Below are 16918 nucleotides of genomic sequence, written 5' to 3' on the forward strand. Positions count from 1 at the left end.
ATGCCACTACCAAAAACTTTCTTTCTTATTCCACGTGAATTTCCTCCAAGACCGGACAGCCACATCTTTTGGTAACCTAATGACTATATTACCCTTCACGAGTTTGCAAGATAAGCGGTGTAACGACAGCGCATTAGGTGGGCGAGTCGGTAGAATAATAGAAGTGTGTGGCTCTTCTGCATTGTCAGCCTTATTTCTTTTTATGATTATCAAAATAAAATAAAATAAACATTTAAGTTGTTTTTAGGTAAATTTAATAGTCCATTAAGTCGATATATAAATGATTACTCGTTTATCCGGTAACTGAAGGCCACGTGTGAGGCTAAGTTTGCTAGAATTGAGGCGTGCCCTTAGGAAGAGTCTAACAGACCGATACCTTCTATTTTGTTTCCAGAAAAAAAAAATTAATTAAATAGTTTATAGTTTACGCTTTGAATTATTTTGAATTTCAGTTTTTTACTCCTGAAGACTTGCATTACATTTATTTTATTGTGAAAATCTATTCCACAATATTTTTAATTAGATACATATTTTTAAAATGAATTTTAATAAATTATAATTATAATTATTTTTCTTGCGCTGACGTGTCTGTTGATGATGATAAGTTGCAGCGGCCATCTAGCTTTTATTGGAAGGCTGACACGACACGTCACTATTCCCACCCCATACGTTTACTGCCTGCCCCTTTGTCTCTTCCTTCTGTGCCCTTCTCATGCTTGTCTTGCTTGCTGGTCTGGGTCCCACAGCATCTGTCTGGGCTCACTTCCAAATCTGTAGTGAGCCACAATAACCCTTCTACTTTCCCAAAAAAAAAAACTAGTTACGGGTTAACTTTGAATTTGATTTATCTAGATATTTGTTTATTTCTGTCTATTAAAAATATTATTAAAAAATTTAAAATTTTTAATTTGAAATTAATATTATTTTTATTATTTTTAGATTATTTTAATATAATTTTTAAAAGCTCCCACTTTTAAATACTTTCTTAATCTTAATTGAATTTTATAATAAATAAAAAGTATTAATCCAATGAAAAATTTAGATGAACTCGTATTGCAATTGAAAAAACCTTTTGGTTTTTTCTTTTAAAAATTAAATAATTAAAAACAATATTATTTTGTTTTTAAAAATATTGATTTAACACATTATTTAGAACTTATATAGGGTATAGTCAGATTAAATAACTCACTTTATAGCCTCTCTTTTTTGTCAACAAAGTCAATTAAGGACCGTGGCTTTACAAAATAGTTAATTAATTTAAAACATCAAGTTGACAATTATAAACCAATTAAAAGTAACAATTTAACATATGTGTGTATAAATAATTAAATTCATATACTTAGCACAAAGGTGAAGAAAAAAAGAAAATAAATTAAAGTGAAATATTCTGATTATCTAGATTTATATCAATAAAATTTGTAACCGAGGTCCCGTGTTATAAGGGGAATTTTAGTATCCAAACTTCTAAAATTCAATCCAGAAGGAAATAGTAAAAAGTAAAAAGTAAAAAGTGAGAAGATTTTAATTAGTTAAGTTGTGATTTCTTTTAAAAAAATATTTACTTAGAGAGCAAGTTATTCTTCTAATAAAATAATCAACATACCTAGTAGATGTGGTATGTATATTTATTTTATACCTACTTTTATATTTGCGGTATAATATTTAGTAATGGTAAAAAAATTGTTTAATATTATGGAATCCACTAAAAAAATTAAGTTTGAAATGTAATTTTCATGAAGTAATTTTTATATATTTTTTTAATTGAGTTTTATAAAACACTTTGTTTTTGCATTTTAAAAACACTTTTGAAAAAATTGAAAATTTTTTATTTTTTTACTTCAAATTATTTTTTTATATTTTTAGATCATTTTAATACACTAATATCAAAAATATTTTTTAAAAAATAAAAATACATTATTTTAATACATTTTCAAATAACTTTTTTTTTAAAAGTAATCATAACTACACAATTACTAAATATTTTATACAGGTTTTTGTTGTATATAAAACTCAATTATAATTTTTACCAAACACATTAATATTTGAATTAAAAAAGACATTCCTTTTTCTGCACTAATTTTTAAAGGAATGTATTAATTGGATTTAAAGCTTGAATTAGAAAAATATTCCTTTTTTGCACTACTTTTTAAAGGAATGTATTGATTGGATTTAAAATTTGAATTAGAAAAAACATTCCCTTTGTTGCACTAATTTTTAAAGGAATGTATTAATTGGATTTAAAATTTGAATTAGAGAAAAAAAAATCCCTTTTTGCACTAATTTCTTAAAGGAATGTATTAATTGTGTTTCTATAGAAGTTAAAGTGCTTGAAAAGGAGAAAATTAAAAAAGGTAAGTCAATACATCTTTTACATAATATGCTAAATATAGCAATCAAACTCATGATTTATTATTACTATTAGCTTTCACAAATTAGAGACATGACAAATGCAAATATAGGCCCACTACAGCATTAATTAAAGAATAATTCCCTCTTGAAAAGGAATCAAATTCTTATATTTTCCAAGTTAATCTTCTGGTTAATGTATCAATACAGAAAAATATAAAATAAAATACTAGAGATAAAAGGTTATATCTTTATATTCTAAAATGACAAGAATTTATATCTTTATTTTTTAAGGTTTCTGTTCTATCATTCTAACCATCATCTTTATGATTCTTCCAGATATATCTTCCCTCTGTCTTGAAACCCTAACCAAGTTTAACCTTAATGGTTGCCAGCACCATTATTAAAGGGAAGATATGCCGACACTCCTGTCAAATTGCACGGGCATCCACTGGTTAGGAATAAATTCTGTCGAGACATTGGCTTCATTAGAGCCTATGCTTTTGCATGTTGGGCGGAAAGTAAACCACTAGGCAGCATGCAGCAAATGCATGGAACTTACCATAAAAAGGCGATTCTTCAATGGTGCTCTAGATATCTATCTTCTTATTGAAAAACTAATCATGATGTTTCCAAGCAATGTGTATCAGCAGGCTTGGCACAAGGACCAGACAACATGCGTCTTCAACTATTCTACAGGTGTTTAAGGATGCTCAAGAACAATTTGGCAACTGCACGTTTTCTCGATGATGACACATATGAAGCATTTCTGTTGCCCTAATTTTGTGATGATCTCCCACTACCAACCCCATCTGGCTGGATAAGAATTCTGTGTCAGCCAAAATCTTTATGAGCTGGTTAGCACAAGGAACTTCTGTTGACTTGCAATCTTTAACTAGGAACAAGAAGCAAAAAGAAATTAAGTGAATCAACTCTCCTTCTAAGAAGTAGCAAGTGTAACTATTACCAAGGTAAACAGACGAGCATGTCATTTTAGTTGATTTACTCTAGTAGTTATAAGATAGAAAACAAATTTTAACGTTAACAAGGTGAGAGACATATCCAGGGCAGGAGAGGCGTTTAAAAATAATTCTTTAACTATTATACCGAAATTACACACCTCCCGTGCAATCATTGCTGAAAAGACAGAATCTAGTCATCATCTTTATCACTATCATATTCAATGCATTACAATCAAGAAGAGAATCCCATCCTAGTAGGAGATGACTAGATCTGACCACTAATGTCACACTACTTTCTCTAATCCGAATGCCTCACATGTTTCATGGACATTTTCAACTCCACCAAGCAACTATGGAGCATCAGGCCATCACGGAAGTAAATGCTTTATATACATTTTTCATACTATAAGATAGTTCATGACAAAAGAATAAAAGAATCAGAATGGATGGAATAACTAAAGGCTTAGCTCCCTTGAAAGAGGAGAAAAACCTTCATTGTAACTCTTCCTGATTCCTGTTAATTTCTGTGGAATGACTTCGCTTTCCATTCTTCTTGTCATACTCCTGTTTCAGCTCTTCCAAACGTCTGGACACCTGATAATGAATCCACTCCTTTTTCATGAATGATGAATAAAGTTTTACCTCAAAAACTAAGCTGTTTCAATATCCATGAACACTAACACGTATTAATTACACTGCTGCCAGGGGTGTGTGTCTTAAGCATAATTTAAGCACTGCCCAAAATACAGCCAAATTGCTCGAATATCCAATAACCTTATAAAATGTGCACACACAGACATGCTCCTTATGGCTCCCCTTGTAAATCATAAAAAATACAATATGGTTCCGCTAATATTTATGGCCCCAAATATTAATAATTCTTACCTATTCATGATTTTAGGAGGAACCATATTTTTTCTGAGGGTTATATTTCATATTTTTCACTATTCTGTGTCAAGAATACAAAACAAAACATACACAGGAAAAGTGGTTGTATCAAATCAACCAAAACAGACCTAAGAATATCAGAATTTTTGGCAGCTCAAACAGAGATTGCTAACGAATGACGGCAAACTTTTATTAAATATCACCGTAAAATACAACATATTTACTGGCTCAAAAGATTAAAATCCAAAGATCATCATAGAAGCATAAGACTGTCTATAATTATAATTTGAATAAACTGACACAACATACAGAAAATGGATGGAGATAACCAGAGCAACCATGATATATAATAAGTGTGATATGATGGTAGAATGTAGAGTTCAAATAAAACTTTGTTTTTGCTTAAACACATGCCAGCCACACACAGAGAGAAAGAGAGAACCTTGATGGAGTTAGCCATAGGCAGTACTGTATCTGGATCCATTGCACCCTCAGGGAAATTACGCAAAGCATGTACAAGCTTCTCGAAGGGCAATTTGACCTGATAACAAAAAGAAAACCAATTACAAGCTAGGGATGTGCGGCTATTTCTTTCAGAGTAGACAAAAAAATCTTGGATCCTCACCAAGTCATCATGGCAATATTTTAGCAGTGCCAGACCCACTTTGAAAACAATTTTTACACCCTGGCAAAGAATAAATTGCAGACACATATTAACACCCAGACCATATGTAATGATCCTTCCCAGAAAAACCATAAAAAATGATTAATAACTGACCTCATAAAGGAAGACATCCCAAATCCGAAGGGCCAAGTGGAATGGAAAAGAGTACGAGAAAACAGTTATAAACCACTGGCTTGCATACATGCTAGGATTTATTATTTCTTGGGTGAAATGCTCTCCCAGTTTCGGCATATGCTCCTTCATCAAGCAGTCAAACTGAAACAGATATTGTTGAACAAGAGGCAGGCCCACCTGACAAAGTATAAAATATAACTTCTCACAGGATGAAAGTGTTTTCAAAGCCCAAGAAGAGTGGATGAGGTGCTGTTCCCTCAGACTCCAGTTCAAAATAGTAAAAGAGGCTACAGGTGGTTCATATGCTCATATCATACCAATAAATGGTTCATGGGGTTTTGAGACGGTAATAAATCTCGGCAGTTTACTGACCATTGCATTCCTTTTTCTCTCTCAAGTATGAAGCAGCTCATTTACAAGTAGCATGCAGCATGCGGTGAACCTACCATTGAACTACCATTGAATGTACAAAGATCAATCTAACTCTAAGAAAGCTTGAAGGAGCCACAAAACTCAGAATAGGATGCCACCATAACTTGGTGGAAAAAGATTCTCTCACCTTTTGGTATCACATGAAACAAACAAATTTCAAATGGTCATGATATTGTGGGTGACTAGTGGATTCATTATTTTGGTAACTACAGAAAACTTGTCTCCACAAAACGTAATTCAAAACTAATAGACAATATTTTTTCTTTCCTTGACAAGGAGTATGGAATCAAGGTTAAAACTCCATAGTGGCTGACCTTTTCCTAAGTTTGAGGAAGCAGTAAGCCACCCCTCTAGGTTATCTTATTTGAAATTGTAATGTAGATAATTATGCATCTTGTAATTCTGAACTTGGGAAACAAATTATCAAGAAGTGGTCCCAGCTCCTTATCAAGGCATTACTAGTGTAAGTGTGCACGAGTGGTGTGCGTGGGAGAGAAAAAGAGGAAATTCAAGCCTGATTTCATCAGCAGAGGGCATAGTTCTTTTTTTTTTTTTGTAACGCTAACAGAGGATATGATCCTACAAGCTACTATTAAGTGAAAAGTTGCAAGTGACACCACCATTATATGGTGCATGTATTGTCAAGGAAGTTGATGGATGATAACGCTTCCTTTGAGCACTCTCCCTGAAACACCAACCACCACAACAAAGCCACATGAAAACTTGTTGAGATGTATAAATGCAAATCTTATCGCATTGTGTTGCTTTATCTCGCCCAGTTTGTGCTCACTTGATAGTGATCTATATCTGTGATTGTAGGGAATTAGCATCTCACAGCCAATAATCTAAGCTAACCACAACTTTACAAATGTGAACAAGAAGCTCTCTGTATAAATGAATTACCTGATATAATCCCTCCATTGGAGCATGGACTGCCCCTTTCAGCAATGCAACCAACAACCAAAAAGCATCCTCTTCACTCATATAAAGAAGCAGTAAACCAGCTAAAAATCCCATCCCCTGCATTTTTTAACAATTGCACTGTCATTCTCCAGTAAGTGAATTAAGTAAATTTAAGATCCATAAATCACACAAGTCTCAGACCTGAACATATCCAACATCCCTATCATACACAGAGTAAGCCTTCAAAACATTGTACAGCGACCTTTGACCAGGACCATGTCTCTGCTGGAAGAAAACATGTGATGGGAAGGTCCGGGAAATATCTCTAATTATATCCAGCTCCGATGCTGATGTCTCATATATAAGTAGTTGCTGCAGTAAATATATAGTGTCATCATTATGACACAAACTAATCTATGTGTGGCTGTGTGCACATGCAAGCAGAGGGAAAAGAGCATGAAAAGCTAAAATTAACATCAGAAACCAAGAACAGTGCACTCATGTATTCTTTTTAGCATATAATTCCCCAGCCACTTAGGATCTTTTCACAGATAATGTACTGGTTATGTAGTAGTAAATTTCTCCAAGAATAAATCCCTAGTCAATACTTGTAAAATCTCTTTGCAAGTGAACAGTAAAAACAAATCAATCCTGTGTTTCTCTCATATGAAGGCACATCACAAACACACATCAGAAGACAGAGCCTTATTTGGTCTATTACATGCAAAAGCTCATTAGTGTCTACCCTATCAAGGTGCCCTAAACAAAAGTTTTATCTCAAAAGCAATTTATCCTTCCAAATTTGGTTCAAAGTAAGGATAATAGCCTGGAGGTATTAGAAAGGATTAGCAAAAGAGCCTCTCAAAACCCTCAAGAGCTCTAAAACCCTCTTAGCTACGCTGATGGAAAACTAAAATTGTCAAAAATAGGAAAAGAAGAACGAAATAGCTTAGATTCCTTACAAAGAACAAAAGAAAGAAAAGCATTGAAGGACACATGATTGGATGCCAGTAAGAGCTATAGAAAAGAAATATCCCTTCTCCACGTCTTCTAAGAAGAATATGATTTGTTTTACTTTACTGATTGTACTAGCAAAATGATCTACAGATATTTTTGGAATAAAGCTTCATTGTATGTAATCTGCAATAATTTCAGCACTGATCCATTAATTTTTATGCGAGAGTTGTAGAGCCCTTGTCAGAGCCAAAAATTTCATACATGTATATACCAAAGCAGCTCCCTGGATAATGTTCATAGGTACTGTTCCTACAGATACCATATTATCCCCTTCTGCTTTCAATTTCAACTCCAGAACAAATCACCATTTATCTATGTACAAAAAAACCTTAAATTTCCCAGCAGTAGCTATGTACATTGATCAAACAATTGCCCTGAATCTAAATTATAAGGCAGTCACACATCACTACAAGGCAATACAATTTGAATGTTAAATGTCTTTACAAAAAGAAAAAAATTATGTGTGAGATAATGTGTACAAACTAAACAAGTAACCTAGTATATGTCGATGCACACTTTATTTTTCATCTTCTTACATACAACTAACATTAATAAGCATGGCAAGACACAATTGCTCATCAAGGTTTCCCAGCCAATCCCTTCCCTGACATGTTACATAGCTTCCCTAAGGAAAGGGATTATAGAGACATAAATGCCAAGTAAATGGGAAATATAGGCATTTTTTTAACAATCTTTCTTAAGGGAAAAGGCCCATGGTGCTTAAATGTCTGTAATGAATGTTCTTGAACTTGGAGATTGCTAAAGTTCAGAAATTTAATTCAGGACTATATAGAGCATTCAGCAGGCAATGGAAAGAATTATCCATCTCTGGTGGGACTCTTGGCATCCTCATGGATCCTTGGTCAAACAATATGGTCAGAGGATCATTTTTTAATCTGGACCGCCTTCTACAGAAAAAAGCAGCAATGAAAGTAAATGGCTAGCTCAGATGCCATGGAAGTGCCATTCAATGTGCTATTCGTGGCTTTCTCTTCCCTTATCCTTTGCAAAGCCATGGTGTTACATGGAAACTCACTGATGATGGGAAATTCTCTTCTAAGAGTGCTTGGGATTTGATCAAGAAAAAATGAAGCAGAGTGGACAGGTTTAAGTTGATTTGAGGGCCTCTATCCATTCCAAGGCACAGCTTTATTTTCTGGCAAGCTATTCTGGACAGGTTAACTATAAAGATGAGGCACATCAAAATGGTCAGGGTCATGGCTTCAGTTTGTGTGTAAAGCAGAGGATGATGAAGACAGAAATCAACCCTCTTCCTCACTTGTGTGTTCTCTAAAAGAGTCTGACAGCCAATTCTCCAAATTTGTGGGAATAATAGGATCTTTTCTGTTTGGAACTCTGAGTGCAAAAATCTTTATTCAGAAAAAGTCTTTTCAATCTATTGTTATGTGGCTTCATTGGTGTTTTTTTTCTACTGTATTTGGAAGGAAAGGAACCAAAAGATTCATAATACTGTTGCAGTAGATGAAAGGTAGCACTGTAAAGAACGTTGTTCAGACAGTCCAGATAAGGCTTCAAGATACTAAGATTTTGCAGGAAGCAACTAGTTACCCAAAAATTTCCAGATTTTGTGACTTCAGGAATTTTTTAAGATAAATTTTCTTTCATATTTAGATGTAAATAACTCTGGTAAACCAGGAAATTTCTGGTTTTCTATCTATGAAATTCACCATTCATATAAAAAATTAAAAAATTCTTAAGGTCTTTCTGCAACCAAGCAAAGTTCTGAAATTCATACATCTAAATCATCCGGATGAGTATATCAGGCCATCACAAACTAAGCCCTAGAATTTTAGGCACTGCCACCATCAAATGCTCTTTTTAGCATACCGATATACCATCCACTAAAATAGAGCCAAAGCTGATTTTAATCCTCTGGATCAGATATAATGACTAATTGTAGAAAACATTAAGAAGGAAAACAAATGCATGATTTAATCAATCAACATGGACTTTGATTTTAAATTTTATTGTCTGATAGCTTTAAATCTTGTGCCTTTAACACCTACGAGTTGAAGTGAACAAACCAATGTGCAAAATATTCAGAAAAAGGAAGAAGTGAGGGAGTCCAGCTGAAGAACTAAACATGAATGATTTTAAGGCTCAAAGATAATATGAGCATAGCCACTACATATTACAACTAGAATCTCATTACCAAAATGATAAGCAAAAGATCTCAGGTTATATATCTCAATCAAGACAAATGAAGGAGTACCTCATAAACCCCAGGGTTCATCAGCAAAAGGTCTCGACTTCCAGATATCAACTGCCAAACAAGACCCCTTAAACAGTCAGGGATTCCTTTCCGTATGCGCCTCTTAACAACATGAGGTTTTCTTCGAACATAATGCTTCCAATCACTTCCTCCAACCCCAATCATCTTCCTCCATTTTCTTACCCTTCTTTCCTCCCTGAAAATTTTTTATGTCCACAATCACTAATCAAGATTATTATCTATTAGTATGCAAGGAAGATCCATCAATGAGCCTTTGACATTAACTCATTTGGAATATTGAAAGTGACCTCCTGAAGAAACACCATACCTCTCAAATTCATAAGCTGACCTTCCTTTGGTTAAACCATGTGATGAATTATTAACCTCTTGCTTCAAAAAGCCAAACCTATCCAGTGGTCTTGGTGAAGGAAGCGGTCCTGGTTCATATTCATCTATTTTTTTCTTCTCCATGCTACTATTTGAAAGAAACTTTAGTATGCCACAAGGCAGAGGGCCTAACTCTCCCTGACATGGCAATGCACTAACCAATCTCAAATCACCTGCAAAACCAAAATTGATTAGCTGAAAATCATAGAACTAATAATATTAGTTATTACACATTGAACACATAAAAAAAATGAAAATAAAAAGGAATCAAACCTCATTCTTAACTGGAGTGTTAGTAAGACATGAGAGTATCAAAATTAACCAAAACATTCTAAACATGCAAGTAACCGTTCTGCTTATTTAAAGAAAATGAAAACAAGTTTACTAATTTTAGAGTTAATTTCAAGTATATAGGTATACAAGAAAGTTTCATAACTGGTTAAGTAAACATATCCAAGCACAATGACGGCAACTAATATTGTTCAATAAACTGAGGACGCGGCAGCAGCATAGCTGTTTAGAAATGACAAGAACAAGAACAATAACGAGCATAGACTAAAGCAAAGGAAACCACCTTGAAAAGCAGCATGGCAATGGATAACAGCTACAAGTATAGATGAGCTGATAAGTTAAATGCAAGGAAAAAAAAAAACAAATAAGGAGAGTTTATCGATGTTACAACTGAACATGTACAGTTCATAATACTATACACTAAACAACAAACAATGGAGCTTTCTCTCAAGCCTAAATGAATTCAAACACAACTTCGACCGGCCAAAAAAAAAATCAGCCAACAGGATCTCAAATTCCCGCAACAGTGAATGTATGTAAAAGAGAACTCGCAGACAAGAAAAAAAGAAAGCACTGAACTTGATGATGAAAACATGAACCAATTAGGCTGAAAAATAAAACCCATAAATCTTTTTCATTGACATCAAATTGGTTTATCTCAAAAACGTGAATTTATCACTACATTAAGCCAACACAAACCTGAGTTTTTAATGTTTTTCTAGCCTGGAAATGATTAGCCTACCTCCTCCTCCTACTCCTCCTGTTCAATCTACCAATAATATATACACAGATATTTTGTGAGAGAGAGAATTGGACAAGACTCGTACCTTTTTCAAGCCAATTGGAGCTTAATACGTGCGCTGTTGCAATAAAAACTGCACTAACAGTGGAACCGACAATGACAGGCAAGATTATATCGAAAGGAAGACAAAATAAACAAAAAGACGTGTCGTTTATGTTTGTTATTTTACATGTAGAGGCTTCAGCATCTTAAAACGGCAGCACATCGCATAGACAAAGGCCAAGCGTGAAGAAACAAGCAGTAGCGATAGGGCAATCGCAGAAAAACATAAAATAAGGTAGCCTTTGTTTACTCTATAGAGATGGAAGAAATAGAAATAATAGACACAGGAAAAAAAGCTGTATTTAGCATAGTTTTAAAATCCGATCCGGTCATCGACCCGGTCTGGTGATCGGGTCATGGGTCAAATGGGTTGACCCGGGTTGACCCGGGTCAACCCCCAAAAAAAAAACTTGTATAAAACACCTACTAATTACAAATTTATAATGCAACACTTACATAAATCAAATTTAAATTTTAAACCAGCAACATAAATTTAATTTAATATCCAAAACACAAACCAAATATAAATTCTAAAATATTTTAAACAAAACATCCAACATGCAACAATATAAATTCTAAAATATTTTAAACAAAACATCCAACAATATAAATTCTAAATCAACAACGCATTCACTTTTGTTGAATGAACACATTAAGTTCTTCCGTGTCCATGGGAGCAAAATTCGGATCAAATGTTGATGGAAATGAGCCAATCTCGTCAACACCTAATAAATCATCAGCATGCTCCTTTGAAACTTCATCATCACAATCATCTTCAATCTCATTAACATTTATGACATCTACATTCCAAACATAATTAACAAATAAATATTATGTGTTAAATAATACTTTATTTTAAATAATATTTATCACTAAATAATCAATCATTAATTACCATCATCTAAAGTATCTTGTATGGTCATAGTTGAAAGAGCTTGGTGAAAACTCTCTACTTCTTCCGTTGTCAAGATTGATGGGTCATCTTCAACTACCCAATTTTCAATGTCAAAAATTGTCTCAACATTAATTGGATCATAATTTCGTCCTTTCCAATAATTCCTATATATTAAAAGTGAAAGTAAACACAATATAAGTATTAATAATGCTACTAAACAAGTTAAAATAATATTTAAGGAATTAGAGAAAAGAAAAATACTTTTGTTTCAATCTTAGATTGCAGTGGACGTAAACAAGGTCATTAAGCCTTTGGTGCTCCAATCTATTTCTCTTCTTGGAATGAATATGTTCAAACATACTCCAATTTCTCTCACATCCTGAAGAACTACAAGTTTGACTTAACACTCGTATAGCCAATTGTTGTAGATTTGGAGCGCTGGTTCCATATGTCATCCACCATTCATCTACACAAAAAAGAAAAAATTAGTAAAAGTGTGAGACTATGTCAAAAAATATTTTTAAATATAAAAATTATATACCTGGAGGCATAAGGATGCGATTATTTATTGCGGACACTCGGCCAAAGTCATATTCAGCATTCCTAAAAAACTTCATCTCACTTGTAATCTTACTTTGCAATGGTAGATTTCCATGTGCATACTTCTCTAAAACATCTAGAAGTCCAGAAATGGTGCTCATATGTTTATCCATTATATTTGCATCATATTGAAATCGAGGATTCAACCAAAATGCCGCTGCATAAAGATTTCTATAAAATTGTCCATTCCACCGAATATTGATAATGTCTATGAAAGGTTTCACTCTAGGCTTTCTCTTTTGAAATCTCCTCATCATTTCTTCTTTTGCATGATGAATAGTATCATACAAATATCCTATCGAAGGTCTATCATCACCATCAACCAATCGCAGAACTCGAACTAAAGGTTCACTCATTCGCATAATTATTGCACATTCTTCCCAAAACAAAGAGTCCAGCACACTCTCAACAAATTTTTTTCCTTTGATATCTTTAGCATAAGCAGATGAGACCCATTCCCTAGATGTCACCATAGCTCTTAACTCATCTTTATGAGCTAAAATGCTTTGCAATGCAATGAAATTGGTGGCAAAACGAGTAGGAGCTGGACGAAGTATTTCTTTTCCTCCAGTGAACTTCCTCATCAAATACAATGGATAACAATGATTATAAATGTACTTTATGATACCAGAAGCATGCTCAACAACACAACAAACTGACTGCAATTTACCAATGTCCTGGAGTATGAGGTTGATGCAATGGGCAGCACAAGGAGACCAAAATATTGAAGGAAATTCTTCCATCAATAACCTGCCAGCAGCAACATAATTTGCAGCATTATCAGTCACCATATGCACAATGTTTTCTACCCCAACATACAAAACAACCTCTCTAAACAACTGATACAACAATCTAGCAGTCTTTGAGACATCTGATACATTTACGGTTTTCAAAAAAACTGTTCCTTTAGGACAATATACTAAGAAGTTAATTAAAGTCCTCCTCTTCTGATCTATCCATCCATCAGCCATTAATGTGCAACCAGTCTTCTTCCAAATCTCTCGATAACTCTCAACATAAATCTTCACTTCATCAACCGTTTTTGCCAAGTAATATCCACGGATAGCATGCAAGTTTGGCCCTTTATAACCAGGACCCATGGCTGTTACAGCATCTATGGCATGCTGATAATACACAGAATTAACAGCATTAAATGGCACACATGCATCAAACATCCACTTTGCTAAAGCAAGATCACACCGTTCAACTGCTTCTTTCCTTTGCCAACAATTCTGAAGAGACTTTTGAGCACCAGGAGTTGTTCTCGGCATGAAATATGTCCCTAATGTTGCAGATTTCTTCTGCTTTCCATAACTTGTAGTTGATTGTTTTATAGTGTTGGTGCTTTGAATCTTTTTCTTTTTTGCAACCTTTGGGGGTAACATATGTTTTTTAGTATTGACATCCTCATCCTCATCCTCATCATCACCATCACCATCATCATCTTCTAATTGTCTAATCATCATCTCTTCATGCTCCCTTTGTTGTGCATTAAATGGATTGAAATCTGCTTGCATTTCTCTAACTCTTTTTTTTTTTTGTTTCAACATTTCCTTTAAGGTTCAAAAGCATTTGATGTCGAACATCAGGAGGACATTTGCGACATTGTTCAACTTCTCCTTTAGCTCCAGCTAAATGTTGCTTAAATCGATTAATGCCACCACCCGCAAATACTTTAGCACAATATAAACATACTAATTTAGTTTTTTTACAACCAACACTAAGTTCAGGAGCTTCTCTACAATGACCCCATGCCAAATCTGTTCTTCCTCTACCACCACTTGACATGGAAATTGAAGGTTGAGATGATTGGGCCGTTGAAGGATCACTACTTGGAGTACTACCATCATGTGAAGACATTTTAAGGATCTGGCATAATTTATAAGATTACTACCATAATTAAAGTAAACAAACAGGAAAATTGAAAACTGAAATAACTAATCTAAATAACAACTGAAATAACTAATCTAAATAACAGTAAACGGCCAACCCATCCAAATTCTCATAATTGCAGTTCAATTGTAACTAATATATTATATCAACATCATAGAAAACTGAAATGGCCAACACTATCCATAAAATTGATATATCAACATTACAAAAACTAAAATGGCCAACACGGATAAAAGAAAAAATAAGAGTGCTAGTTCTTTTTCACTATACAGATCAACATGGAATCAGATTAACATGGAATAGTCTTAAATTGTAATTCAATTTCAGCATCAACAGAAGCAGAAGCAAACGAACAGGGACAGGATATATGTTAACAAATGGAATATTCACATTTCACAGCTACAAAAATATTCACAGCTACAAAAATTAACAAACAAAATATTCACATTTCACAGCATTATTCACAACAATATTCAGAGCAAACGAACATATATGTTACCATTTGAAGTTGCAGAAAAATAGAAAAACAAAGAAAATGAGATACATACCTGTGAGAAGAATCGGTGGGAAGAATTGATGGGTGAACAGAGGGAAGAACAGATGCTACTGTTATACTCTCCTGCAAGTTCAATGAGAGAAGAAGTTGAAATAGAGGATAGCGAAAGCCGAAAGAAGAAAGAAACAAGTAAAAACTCATCTAACCTTATGCTCTGAATTGAAACGGCGATCAAGGATTCAAGAGTCTTCTGCTCATCTGCTCTTTTTCGTGATGGAGTGAAATGGGTTTAACGATTTCTTGAAATTAATTAGGTTTTCTTCTCACTTCTGCAGTTTTGTTGCTCTGCAATGCGTTCGTCCCTTTGCTCTTGTCGTTTTGGCTTTTTAATTACAAAAGCCCAAAACGACGTCGTTTCAGGCATAAGGATATATATAAAAAAATAAACTCGGGTCTCAGCCGGGTTTGGCCGGGCCTTCCGGGTCCCGGGTCGACCCTCCGGGTCGACCGGGTCTGACCGGGCCAATTCCCAGCCTGTTTTTTGCTTAGACCCGGCCCGCCCATAGATCCGGGTCGACCGGGTCCCGGGTCAACCCGCGGGGCCGGGCCAGGTCTTAAAACACTGATTACGTGGCTGTGGTTCAAAGGAGGTGTGGAAGAGTGAGAGTAGCCATGGGTGCGTGTTATCTCTGTATATGTGTTCGGTTAATAATATAAGATAAAATAATTATTTTTATATTTTATTTGATTATAGTGTAATAAAATGTGAAAAAAATTGTTTTACTCTTTATGTATATTATTATCATACTTGTATATTTACAAAAAAAAAATTATATTATTTTTTCTATTCTAATTTATATTAAGTTTTGAAATTAATAATATTATAATAATAATAGTTATATAACTGAAACTAACTTGTTAGGTTAACCCAAGGTTTATATTAATTTGAGTTTAAAAAAAATAAAATAATGATTGACTTAACCTAACATGATTAAAAACTTAGGTTAACTCAAGATAAAATACGAGGTAAAAACTTGTTGATATTTTTAAAAAATAAATTTTAAATTTTTTTTTGGTGAGCTAAGATGACCTTCTCGACTCGTGACTTGAACCTTATTTTAGGTCAATTTTCGAGTCAGGTTTTAAAACTATTATAATAACAATTTTTATGTATACAATAACTCGGATCAACTCGTGTTGACTCTCTCGGCCTATGACTTGAGTCTTGCTTTGGATTTGACCCCTGAATTAAATTTTTAAATTATGATAATAATTATTTTTATTTTATGTTTATCCAAGTCAACTAAGGTCGACCTTCCTAACACGTGACCTGAGCTTTACTATAGGTCGATCCTCGAGTTGAGTTTTAAAATTATGATAATAACTATTTTATCCTTATACTGATCTAGATCAACGGTCAACCCCATTTGTGACTCAAGCTTCGCCTTAGATAGACCCTCAAATTAGATTTATAAATTATGATAATAATTATTTTTATTTTTATATTGAATCAGGTCAACATAACCTGTGACCCAAGCCTCGACTAATGACTCGAACTTTACCCTAAATTGACTCCTAAGTTAATTTTAAAATTATTATAATAACCATTTTTATGTTTACATGTCTTAATTTAACAATTTTGAAATTGATAGCTTTTTACAAAGATATTTTAGAAATAAAAATAATAAATATTGTCTTTGGAGATTTTCACATCTATATCTCTTGTTTTGAAAATACAGAAATTCACTTTAAAATTATCTCGTAAACGATTTATTTTTATCTTTAACTGAAAATATTTTTGTTTTTATTGTCTCTGTCCCTTCTATCTCAGGACAATAACCAAATATTATCTTAGATAACGTTTCATTATTATCCTGGAATAGAAAACATAGAAATAATAAAGATAAAAATATGTTTTGTTAAAAAGACAGA

General features: G+C 33.7%; 2 protein-coding genes across 6 annotated transcripts; both read right to left on the reverse strand.

Annotated features, from left to right (window-relative positions):
* Positions 1-2638: 2638 nt before the first annotated feature.
* Positions 2639-11141, reverse strand: LOC105123320 (ecotropic viral integration site 5 protein homolog). Of its 5 annotated transcripts, XR_841831.1 has the most exons (11): positions 10838-10920; positions 9909-10140; positions 9581-9776; positions 6532-6702; positions 6331-6447; positions 4975-5172; positions 4822-4881; positions 4639-4737; positions 3799-3902; positions 2909-3241; positions 2639-2774 (listed from the first exon to the last, which is right to left on the reverse strand). XR_841831.1 is itself a non-coding variant. In XM_011022861.1 (10 exons), the coding sequence occupies exons 2-9, from the start codon at positions 10049-10051 to the stop codon at positions 3801-3803; spliced, it is 1086 nt and encodes a 361-aa protein (XP_011021163.1). In that variant the 5' UTR covers positions 10052-10140; positions 11086-11141; the 3' UTR covers positions 2639-3241; positions 3799-3800. The 5 variants fall into 5 exon arrangements, 4 of the variants coding, with proteins under 4 accessions (XP_011021163.1, XP_011021162.1, XP_011021161.1 ...); XM_011022861.1 differs by lacking the exon at positions 10838-10920 and adding an exon at positions 11086-11141 and having other exon boundaries at positions 2639-3241; XM_011022860.1 differs by lacking the exon at positions 10838-10920 and adding an exon at positions 10958-11078 and having other exon boundaries at positions 2639-3241.
* Positions 11142-11732: 591 nt separating this feature from the next.
* Positions 11733-14114, reverse strand: LOC105123511 (uncharacterized). Its single transcript, XM_011023144.1, has 4 exons — positions 12539-14114; positions 12359-12463; positions 11998-12090; positions 11733-11902 (listed from the first exon to the last, which is right to left on the reverse strand). Exons 1-4 carry the CDS (start codon positions 14112-14114, stop codon positions 11733-11735), a joined length of 1944 nt encoding a protein of 647 aa, XP_011021446.1.
* Between the last annotated feature and the right edge of the window lie 2804 nt (positions 14115-16918).

The sequence above is a fragment of the Populus euphratica genome, unplaced genomic scaffold (assembly GCF_000495115.2).
Source record: "Populus euphratica unplaced genomic scaffold, PopEup_1.0 scaffold10.1, whole genome shotgun sequence".
In the NCBI taxonomy this organism is placed as follows: Eukaryota; Viridiplantae; Streptophyta; class Magnoliopsida; order Malpighiales; family Salicaceae; genus Populus; species Populus euphratica.

What these genes read in the sequence shown, in the direction of transcription:
- LOC105123320 (XM_011022859.1), bottom strand. Translation starts at nt 10,883, where the DNA reads ATGGGTTTTATTTTTCAGCCTAATTGGTTCATGTTTTCATCATCAA. An exon ending in TGAACCCTGGGGTTTATGAG is followed by an intron (nt 6,703 to 9,580) that starts GTACTCCTTCAT and finishes TATTTACTGCAG; the next exon opens with CAACTACTTATATATGAGAC. An exon ending in CAATGGAGGGATTATATCAG is followed by an intron (nt 5,173 to 6,330) that starts GTAATTCATTTA and finishes ATACTTTGTCAG; the next exon opens with GTGGGCCTGCCTCTTGTTCA.
- LOC105123511 (XM_011023144.1), bottom strand. Translation starts at nt 14,114, where the DNA reads ATGCAAGCAGATTTCAATCCATTTAATGCACAACAAAGGGAGCATGAA. An exon ending in TCGCATCCTTATGCCTCCAG is followed by an intron (nt 12,464 to 12,538) that starts GTATATAATTTT and finishes TTTTTTGTGTAG; the next exon opens with ATGAATGGTGGATGACATAT. An exon ending in ACAAGATACTTTAGATGATG is followed by an intron (nt 11,903 to 11,997) that starts GTAATTAATGAT and finishes TTTGGAATGTAG; the next exon opens with ATGTCATAAATGTTAATGAG.